The following is an 11,364-nucleotide window of genomic DNA, read 5'->3' on the forward strand; positions in this document are numbered from 1 at the left end:
TTGGGTTAATTGTGACAGCTCGGAGGAGGCGTCAGATTCTGGCAGCGAAGATGAAATCCAGTGTGATGAACATCCAGGAATGGTGGAAAACACTTTCAACACAGAGATATTGTTCTCAGAGAGTGTAGAAGAGGACTTTTTCTTGCACAAATCCTCCGCTGGGTGTGGAGAACTGAATGGAGCCGAGCATGCTTTGAAAGACAAGGGGGAAAATCGACATCCAAGTAGAGAAGAACCAAACCAGGAGAGTAACTTAAGACAAGGAATCTGCAAGTGGTTTTCGGCTGCCCACCAGTTTTCGGGCAGAGAGCGCGCAGGCGGGTATGAACGACAGAGCCTCGGAAGTACATACAAGGGTGAAGTAAGTCTAGGTAGCGATCAGATAAGCCCTACCCAGCGAGTGAAAGGCCTAACCCATTCGGTTGCCATGTCTCCATTTGCCTCTATCTCAGGTATGGCTGTGGTTTCGGTTTTTGATACTAATGTCTGCTCTGCCTGTGGTGTTTGTCCTTCAGATTCCAGCTGTGCCCCAGTGCTGTGTATAAAGGGTTAGAGGACTATATTGGGGAGATTGGGGAGTTACAGGTGGGGGGTGAGAAGGAGTTGAGGGTGGAGGAAGCAGTTCCAATTGCTGTGGTTAAGAACCTGGCTAGGGTGGAACCTAGGGAGAATGGTGGTAAGACGGAGAAGGAAAAGGAGGGGAAGAGGAGCAGTGAGATAGGGGGGAAATGTTTGTCATGGGAGTGGATGAAGAGGAGTCCATAGCTGAATTTGTGGCAAAGCTAGGTTGCAAGGCTAGAGACTTGAATGAGCTGAAAGGATATTTACAGGCTGAGAGAGAAGGTGGGACTAGGAGGAAGAGAAAGTTAAGTGAAGCGGAGAAATTGAAGCTGGAAGTGATGGGGGTAAGGAGGCTAGAGAAAGGAGAGGGAGGGGGAGAAAAGGAGGATCCTAGGAAGAAAGGGAGTGGGGCTAAGCAGAGGGGTTGAAAAAATGAAGATAGTAAGTGGAAATGTTAGAGGGTTGGGGAGTGCTAGGAAGAGAGCTTTAGTAAAGGAGGTATTAAAGAAAGAAAATCCAGACATCGTTCTAATTCAGGAATCTAAGTTTATGACATTTTATAAAAAGTGGGCTAGGAGTGTGTGGAGAGTGAATGGTCTAAGTTGAGCTATGAGTCCATCTTGGGGCTCATCTGATGGCCTAATTATTTTGTGGAAGGATGAAGTAGTGGAGGAAGTGGAAGAATTAGTGGGAAGGTTCTCAATCTCGGTTAAATTTAAGCATGTGTCAGATGGTTTTGAATGGGCCCTTACCAATGTATATGGCCCCAATAGTTATAAACAGAGGAATGAATTGTGGGAGGAACTAGAAGATGTTAGAGGACTGTGGGAGGGGCCTTGGTGTCTAGGAGGGGATTTTAATGTGATTAGATTCATTGAAGAGAGTAACAAGGAAAGACAAAGGAGTACTACCAGCATGAAGAAGTTCAATGAGTTCATTAATGCTTTTGAGCTAAAGGAACTGAATCTCCAACACAATAGCTTCACTTGATCCAATCTCCAAGCTGAACCTATTTTCTCAAAACTAGACAGGTTCTTGTTCACCACAGACTGGGAGGAGCATTGGGGAGATTTGGTGTCAAGGACCTTACCCAGAGTTACTTCCGACCATAGGCCAATAATGATTTGTAAGTCTGATTTTGGTGGTAGTGGACCCTCCCCCTTTAGGTTTGAAAACATGTGGTTACTTCACCCGGACATTGAAAACAAGGTGAAAAGTTGGTGGAATGAAAGTAACCCGAAAGTTAATTGGGCAGGGTTGAAATTTCATTGGAAGCTAAAAGAACTGAAAGTCAAAATTAAGGAATGGAATATTCTCCACTTTGGTAGGTTAGAGGAGAGGAAGCAGCAGTTGATAAGCTAGATGGAGGAGTTAGATGCTAAGGAAGAAAGGGGTTGTTTTGGGGAAAGTGATAAAGAACAGAGGTGGGAGTTAAGGAAGAGCCTGGAGGACACAATTTTCCAAGAAGATATCAGTTGGAGGCAGAAATCTAGACATAAATGGGTGAAGGAAGGAGATAGGAACACAAAATTTTTCCATGCAATTGCCAATAGCAAAAGAAAGAAAAACACCATATCTAAGTTGGTAATTGATGGGACAATTTTGACTCAACAGCATGAGATTGCCAAGGCTTTTGTGGAGCACTTTAAATCCATCTTCAGTAAGCCTCTGTTTAAGAGATTAAGGATTGATGGATTGGATTGGCCTAAGCTCCATGATGAGTTGATTGTGTGGTTGGAAATAGAGTTTGACCTGGAAGAAATCAGGGATGCCATTTTTTCCATGGATAGATCTAAAGCCCCGAGCCCTGATAGTTTCACGTTGGCTTTTTATTAGGATTGTTAAGAGATAATTAAGGATGATATTCAAGTTGTGTTCTCTGAATTCTTCGAAAGAGGTGTGATAAACCCGGGCCTGAACTCTACTTTTATAGCTTTAATTCCGAAGACTGAAGAAGCCTGTCACCCTAAAGAATTCAGACCCATCAGTTTGATTAATAGCCTCTACAAGATTATTGCTAAGGTGCTTTCTAGAAGAATTAGAGAGGTGCTCCCCTCAATTATTTCCCACAATCAAGGTGCTTTTGTGATGAATCGACAAATTGTGGACCAAATCTTGATTGCCAATGAGAGCATAGAAGACTATAGAAGTAAAGGTGAGAAGGGGTTGGTGTGTAAGCTAGACCTGGAGAAGGCGTACGACATGGTGGATTGGTCTTTGCTAATGGAGGTTTTAAAGTCTTTTCGGATTTGGGAAGAGATGGTGCAAGTGGATGAAAGGGTGCATTAGGACTTGTCATTATTCTGTGTTAGTGAATGGCAGTGTGGTGGATCACTTTCCAATTGTTCGAGGTATTAGGCAAGGGGACCCTCTATCCCCCTTCCTCTTTACCCTAATTGCTGAAGTGTTAGGGAGGCTGATTGAGAGGGCAGATTCAAGTGTTTGAACTGCCTACAATATGAAGAAGGATGGAGAGTGGGGAGGGATAGGGTTCCAGTCACTCACCTACAATTTGCAAATGACACAATTCTGTTTTGTGATGGAGAGGAGATTAGTTGGGTGAGAAACTTGAAGAAGGCGATTAAGGTGTTTGAACTAATGACCAACCTCAAAGTTAACCTTGGTAAGAGCTGTGTGATTGGTATTAATATGAGCGAGGGAGAGGTGGAGGAAAGGGCTCGAGTGCCAGGTTGTGAGATAGCTCATTGGCCACTGAAATATCCAGGGCTTCCTTTAGGAGATAATCCTAGAAAAAGGGGTTTTTGGAATCCAGGGATTGACAAATTCACTAAAAGGCTAGCTTCCTGGAAGAAGAATTACTTGTCTTTGGGGGATAGGATTACACTGATTAAGTCAACATTGGCAAACCTTCCAGTCTATTTCATGTCTGTATTCAAAATGCCTGAAGGAGTCTGTAGGGTGTTGGAAAAACTGATGAGGGACTTCTTATGGGAACCCGGAGAAGGAAAAAGGGACCATAGAGTTAGGTGGGATCTAGTTACAAGACCCAAAAGTGAAGGGGGTCTGGGGCTGGGAAACATCCAAAAGAGGAATGTAGCTCTTTTAGGGAAATGGTTATGGAGGTGGTCTAAAGAAAGGGAGAACCTGTGGGCCAAAATAATCCTAAGTATTCATGGGCAAGAGGCAACTGGCTGGGATCCAGGATTCTCATCTAGGGCTTCAAGAGCTTCTCCGTGGAAGTCAATCCACGCCATCCTTCAATCTTTTCTTCCCTTCATCAGGTATGGTCTTGGTTCTAGCTTGTTAGTTAATTTTTGTGAACACATTTGGGTGGGGGATTCCCCCTTGAAAGAGCAGTTTCCCTCTTTGTTTGCTCTGTCTAGGTTTAAAAGTGAACCTGTAGCCACCTTTGCTACCGTGTCTAACTCTGCTATAGGTTGGAACCAAGGTTTTAAAAGGGCACTTAGAGATCTTGAATTGGAACCCATTTCAAATTTTCTTAAGATACTGGATGAGGTAGTCCTTGAGCCTTCAATTAGGGACTCCAGGGTATGGTTGTCCCTTCGGGTATCTTTTCTTGCTCCTCCTTTTTCAAAGCACTGACATAGCCTAGTCCGGTTCCGGGGTTTTCTTTTCCAGTCTGGGAAATCTGGGGTAATCCAATCCCTCATAGGGTAGGCACTTTTTGCTGGGAAGCATGCCAAGAAAAGTGTAACACTTGTGACCTACTTCAAAAGAAAAGGCCTAATTAGTGTTTATCCCCGCACTGGTGCATCTTATGTAAGAAGAATGGTGAAAACTGTTATCACTTGTTTGTTTCTTGCCCTTTTGTTTCAGATATCTGGTGTTGGTTTTTTTCTCTATTTGGTTGCAGGTGGACCTCCCCTTCTAATGTGCAAAGCTTGTTTAGCTCCACAACAGTGAGGGGATTAAAAAAGAGAGGGAAAATATTGTGGAGTTGTGCTAGAGCTGCTGTTTGTTAGACGGTTTGGGAAGAAAGAAATCAAAGAGTTTTTCATGATAAAGAAAAAAGTAAGGAAGCCATAATAGAACTTATTTATGTTAGGGTGGCTCTTTGGGTCAAGCCTTTGAAGATCTTTGAAGATTATTCAGTAGGAGACATCATCAGAAAGTGGGATGAAGTGGCTCGGTCAGCTCCCATGTCCATAGCTCTTAGACCTGTTTGGACTCCACCAGATCCGGGTTTCATCAAATTGAACTTCAATGGTAGCAACGAAGGAAATCCAGGCCATTCTGGTATAGGCAGTATCTTCAGGGATGAAGAAGGTAGAATCATTGCTATGTTCTCAGGACCTATAGGCTGGGGGGACTCATTGAGAGCTGAAATCTTGGCAGCTCTAGAAGGATTTAAAAGAGCTAAACAACTGAATATTAGTAAGTTGTTGGTGGAAGGAGATTCCCAGTTGACTATTAAATGGTTGCAGAAGGAAGTGTCCAGCTTGTGGAAGTTCTCTAATGAAAGAAAGAAAATTACTCAGTTAACTCGGAATATGTCTGTAAGGGTTCAATGGGCCAAGAGGTGCACTAACTCCATGGCTTATACCTTGGCCAAACAGGGGGTGGGAAGAACAAATCTTTTTTGGGCTATATTGTAATATGTTTTTTCAGTTTGTTAGGGAGGGTTAAGTCTTTTTACCCCTCCCTCCTGGTTGTAATTTCTATATCTCCTTTTATAAAATTTCTGTTATTGATCAAAAAAAAAAAAATACATGAAACAATGACCTCAGTGTGGAAAATCCATATCAATGAATTCAAGCTGCATTTAATACTCTAAGTGACCAATCTTACATTTTCTGGATGACTTTGAGTAATCATCACTCAGCAGTAAAAAAACAAAGAGGCACAAGCCTCTAGTGGTATCAATCACTATTTTTTATTGAGATCATTTATATACTCTGTAATGGACCAAATAACTGTATGCAACATCAAAATCCAAATAAATTCAGAGCTTTGATGGAATAGAAACAAAAGAGGCTTATGTGTTCTTTTATCAGGTGACTACCATACCATGTGCTACCCAATAAATATCAGTCATTATCATGAAGATAAGAAGCATATGATTGTAAAAGTATATTATTATAGAAGATCCATTTGTACAGAAGATCTCATATAAGCCATGCGTGTGGACTTGTTACACAGATTTATCCCTTTTCTCCTTACAAATACTTCTCACTTGCCAAAGTGTACAATTATAGCTTATCAGTATATAAGACAAGCTGCACAAATGGATAATCAAAGTATTATAAGCTTCAACAATAATATTTAACATGCACTTCTTCCCAAAAGCAATGTGATTTCAGATCTACTGGATTGTCCAACAAATTACAATAAGAAGAAGGTTCTTTAGAATGTAGCCCCATCTAATGAAGTCCTGATAAGCCAAGAAAGGATCAACACATCAAGACTCCATGAATGGCCTAACTCAGAATGAAAGCTTCCAAAAACAAATAAATTAAAATCACACTTTCAGAACAAAAGGAAAATGAGAAGCAAGCAGCAACCAACCCTTTTCCCTCCTGGCACAAAGAACAGACATTTTAGATGGGCAAGTTGTAGGATACAAGATGGTTGACTGTAAGAATCTTACCCTAGAAAGCAGTCCATAGCTAGAAAGGCTAATTTAGCCAGGATGTGAAGCTCTAAATAAAATTTGGCCGGGAATGATATTGAGAAAATATATCTTGGGAAAACTCTCTAGAGCCATTTCCTGCCCTAGAATTTGAGGAGGAATTTTACCAAGGGTGCAGAGCAAGATCATTAGGCAATTGGTCTTCAAATCATTAACATCTTTCCCAATCTTGGGACACAAACCACATTGTCAGCTACACACTCACAGGAATTTCTGATTAACTGCCTTATCCACCATGAACTGGAAAAGCTTAGGAAAGAAAAACAAATATGGTCTTTGACCATATGTAATATTTCTTTTCTTTTTGAAAAACAATAATATGGAAATCAGGAAATGTTTTAATAACTCGATGTATGTTTAACTTTGCTTACCAATAGATGACCCATAGTTAATTCTAAACCTAATCATCAGAGATATTAGTTTATTTATTGATGAGAAGAAACGGTTTATTTGTTGTTAAGCAATGATTCATCATCATCATCATCACCACTTAAGCCTTGTACTAACTATATGGGGTCAGCTATATGAATCCTATTTCTCCATTCCGCTCTGTTCAGTGCCATATAAATCATTTCTTTTTACTTCAACCCAATTCCTTTTCAGTCTCTTGTTCAGCAATAATTCATATATGGAAATATGCATATCTGTTTTTTGGATCATGACAAATTTAGAGGGTGTTCAACAACATGGCTGGTTTTGTTTTTGAAAACAAAAACAACTGCCGAGTCAGCAAAAACAATACAATTTTTATGACATGGCAGTTGTTTTTGTTTTCAAAAATAAAACCAACCGTGTTGCTGAACATCCCCTTAATGGACAATATGGATAAACTTCAAAATTTTAATAGCCATTTCAATTTAATCATTGGATGAGCAGTGGGTTGGCAAAAACATTCCTCTACTAGATTATCTTACAATTAACAGTAGCACAATTTATGATCTTAGCAGAAAGAATAAAAAATATATATTTCTTTTGGATGTAAACTTAAGTTCAAAACAAAAGGAAGAAGTCTTAAAAGTGAAAAAAAAAAAAGAAAAGGTATTCATATGATTAAGACCCAAGGTGCAAAGATTTAGTAACCAAGTAGCTTACAGGCACAGGTGCCAAGTTAGAGAGGCGTCTTCCTATGGCACCATCTAATTTTGCGTATTCTTCTGTTAGTACAAGAGCAATCATCCTATCATCCTCGACATTCTGGCAAGTGTTTGTTGACATGGAACTGGAACACTCACTGAAATTCCGCATTATGTAACCTAGCAACTGCAGACCGCTTCTTTACAAGACTAAATCAACAACAGCGGCCCACCCTGGTGAAATTTAAAGTAGAAAAGGTCGTAGTGCATCAGCAATGCCATTAAATGGAAGTTATCACATATAAAAACATTTTAGTAACATATGACAAGTTAGAAAGGAAACATGCATCAATTGATAAACAGGCCTATTGGCATTGCCAATCAAACCAATTACTTCTTGCAAATTAGTTGTCTACCTCGAGTAAGCATAAACAATGGTACGCGACAAATATGGTAACTGTCAACTCAGGAAGTTCATAGAAAAAAAAAGAGGGGAAGAAGAACAGAGCAATGATCACGGGTATTATGTAAAAGAAAAATATTGATCATGGGTCGGGATAAATTCTAAGCGTTTGCTAAACTAGAAGAATCACGGATAATAATAAGTAAAAGGGTTACAAGTGTTATGCACGTTAGACCACCCATAATCCCCGATTATATAGATCCATCTTCCCCCGCAAGCAGAACTCCAAAAATAACAATTCGAGCACTCCGAAAATCCTAGGTTCAGAGATTTCCTACCCATTTCAGCCATAAATTAGGCAGAAACGGATGAGAGGAAGCGGAAATAATTGAAAGAGAAAGCAGAAACAAAATTCAATTTGCAGGTTTCAAATTTCATCAAAACATCTAAAGAAATGCACAAGGACAGAATTCAGAATCACATACAGGTACGAAGGGAAGGATCCCGTAATCAAAAACGCAAGATGAATCAATAATCAACAATATTAAAAAAAATAATAATAACAATTTGTACCAAAAAATAAAAACCCAAAGGAACCCAGAAAAAGTAAAGCTATAATAATAATAACAGCAACAACAATATAGATAGAAAGGTTGATCTTCCTGACCTGCAATTACTTATCTTCAAATGCTCGCAAAAATACGTTTACATGCAATAATTAAATCAATAGTCAATGAGGAGAAGAATTTGCAACTGTGTTTGATTTTGTTTTTAGACATATAACTGTCACTCCACCAAAAACATCGCAGAAGGGAACACCCCCGAAATCAACGGGATTGGTAATATTAACTTTTTTCTCGAATGATCGGTATATGACAGAACCCAGAAGGCAATTAGTGAGCTACAAACAGGATTATATGTTTTTAATTTATTCACGGTCACGGAGAGGGAGAGGGATGGATGTTTAGTGCTGTGAGGTGGGTGTAAGGACCCATTCTGTGAGAAGAAAATCCGGATTCCAAACAGGCAAACACGAAGTTACCACGCGGACTACGTAACCAACCGCGTTTTAACACATCACTAAAAGCATGTGAAGCGTGTAAGGCGAAACACAAGGGAAAATAAGGGGTTATTTCTTCAAAAGCAAAACATAGAAATTTATGGAGAAATCTATGATGCGGGAAAGATATCTATACTATCTATAAAAGAGAGAATGCCCCCTCTTTCTACAATTTTCAATAGACCTTTTCTATCCTTTTTGTCTAAACATACAATGGGCATAAAGAGGGCATATATGTCCTATACTCTTATTTTAGAAACTGACAACTTATAAATGTTTAAAAATTGTTCATGAATTACAAATAGTTTTGTCTTAGAGATACTATCACGTGAAAATGCACGTACATGTTTACTAGTGGTATGAAAAGAGTTTTGACCAATTAAAACCCATTTATGAATTTTGATAAATAATATCTTATTTGCTACCAATTTATGATTATAATTTATTGGTTAGTTATTTTTCAAATATCATATTTTTTTCATATTATAGTCAAACCCATAAATAAAAGGATTAAATAAGTAATCTTAAGTTTTATGACAATAGGCAACGCCAACTGTAAAATGTCGAATTTACCTTCTTCAATTTTTTAAAATAAAACCTAACTGAAGAAAATTTCAAAATTCTTAAGAGAGTTTAAGGAAAGAAGGCTTCACCTATATAGTCAACCTGGTTCAACCTCACCATCCATCATCTTACTAGAAACACTTATGTTAACATAAAAAACAATCACCGTCCATCATCTAAGTTGAGATCCTTTCTTTTTAATCTCTTTTACTTTAATTTTCTCTGTTAATTTATGGGCACTTTGTTTATGCTAGAGTTCTAGCTCACACCCTTGCATCAAATCTATTTCCTTCCACCCTCAACATTTAATTTTGTCTAACACCACTTGGATTAATGTAGTAAAATGGTAACTTTTTTTATTTTATTTAGGCTGCGTTTGATTGCGGTGTAAATGCGAATCAACGTAAAATTCCAACATTGATTTGCATTTATACGTGTTTATTTCCAGTGTAAAAGCATATCAGTGTAAAACTCCATACCGAATTCACTTTTTCAGGCGTTTGTCAAGATGTAACTTTTTCAATTGACATTTTCATCTGAAATCAATGTTTGATTCTCACAACAAAAAGCCTCCAACAATCTAGAAAAATTTTAAACCGATGAAGCATCTTTTTCATTTGACTCTCTTTTACATAGAGGATTCCCCCACAATCAAACACAGCATTAATAATTTTTGTTGGTTGTACAAAACAATAAGAATTTCAGGAATGTTATCGCCTTGGCCTTTAAAATAAGAAGAAAAATCTATATATATAATATATAATAGAAAGAGGAAAAGTGGAGGCAAATGTCCTCTCAACACAAAGCTCACAAGTACCTCCTCCCCCTCTCCTTTCTCACACATGTGCATATTTATTTTTATATGAAATCATTAAAAATCTCATGGGTCTTTATTGTCTCTCATAAAATCCATATTTATTCTCTAATTAATCTCTCTCTCTCTCTATCTCTCTCTCTCTCTCTCTCTCTCTCTCTCTCTCTCTCACACACACACACCCCTTAATGGTAATGTTTGTAACACCTCCCCTCTTAAATATCTCTTAATTCCTTTTGGCACTTTCTAATAAAGTAGGGCGTAAATTAGATGGTAGGGGGTGCAAATGGATTGGATCATGATTCGATCCGATTCTATTTTGTTGAATTCTGATTTCCCCAGTTTAGATCTTCGAATTGGATTGGATAATAGGGCCCGATTAGAAAATCCGATTGGATTCGAATCACCCCTATCCGATCTGATCCGATCCAACATATATGTCACTAATTTATTTATATAAATATATATAACATATATGTTATTTATTTATATATACATATTATTTGTATTGATTATTTGTAATTTTATTATATTATTTATTTTTTATAAAAAAACATGTATATATATGATCAAAATAATTGAAAAGATACTTGTATTTTTTTGTTTCTTTATTTAAATTGTTATATTTTATTTTTCTTTTAATAATTTGTTTTTTTAAATCAGATCCGAAGATTCAATGGTCTCATTGGATTCGAATTCAAATCCATATTTATGAGGTCTTTGGATCGGATCTCGATCCCCTAAACAATGTCATATTGGATTCAAATATACCTTGATTTGAATCCAATATGATCTGCTTGCATCCCTATTAGATGGGTTGGATTAGGTTATGGGTAAACCTAAATATGAACCTTAGCTTGGACCCAAATTAGTGTCTAAAAACCCAAATTTGCCCACCAGTACATGGGGTGAACCAATTTAAACAAATCATTGTTCCTTTCCTTGGGTTATTAGGTTTTCCCTCCATTTTCTCCATTCTTTGTTTATTTTAATGTAGATTTGTTTAATAGATTTTTCTGGTTCAATAATAAAATGTAGTAAGAAAGAACTTAATGCGAGTTTTTGGTTATCTTCATCGGTTCAATTCTAAAATAATGTTTTTCTTTTTTTTTTAATTTGGTTATTCATCTCATGCTAAGCACATTTTTGGCTTTATAGGGCTACACAATGAGAAGTAATATGTTGCCCGAACCTAGGTCTATGCTACAACTAACTAGATAAGGTATCAAGTGAGCCACCATCACTTGGCTTATGTGCTTCTCATAATGTATCATCTAT

The 11,364-nt window shown here is 37.8% G+C and overlaps 1 protein-coding gene across 3 annotated transcripts in view; it reads right to left on the reverse strand.

Moving 5' to 3' along the window:
* The window catches only part of LOC148853299 (OVARIAN TUMOR DOMAIN-containing deubiquitinating enzyme 12-like), a 63,680-nt gene extending 54,838 nt beyond the window's left edge, over positions 1-8,842 (reverse strand). Inside the window, exons 1-2 of one of the 3 annotated variants that reach the window (XM_088985430.1) lie at positions 8,316-8,842; positions 7,265-7,479 (exon numbers count right to left, since the gene is read on the reverse strand). In XM_088985430.1, the coding sequence (XP_088841556.1) occupies positions 7,265-7,417 (153 nt within the window). In that variant the 5' untranslated portion in view covers positions 7,418-7,479; positions 8,316-8,842. Of the gene's footprint in view, positions 1-7,264; positions 7,480-8,133; positions 8,287-8,315 lie in introns of those variants that run through there. The other 2 variants (XM_088985432.1, XM_088985431.1) reach the window with 2 other exon arrangements.
* Between the last annotated feature and the right edge of the window lie 2,522 nt (positions 8,843-11,364).

This window comes from Nelumbo lutea, chromosome 4, assembly GCF_056320005.1.
Source record: "Nelumbo lutea isolate HS-2025 chromosome 4, American lotus-T2T, whole genome shotgun sequence".
In the NCBI taxonomy this organism is placed as follows: Eukaryota; Viridiplantae; Streptophyta; class Magnoliopsida; order Proteales; family Nelumbonaceae; genus Nelumbo; species Nelumbo lutea.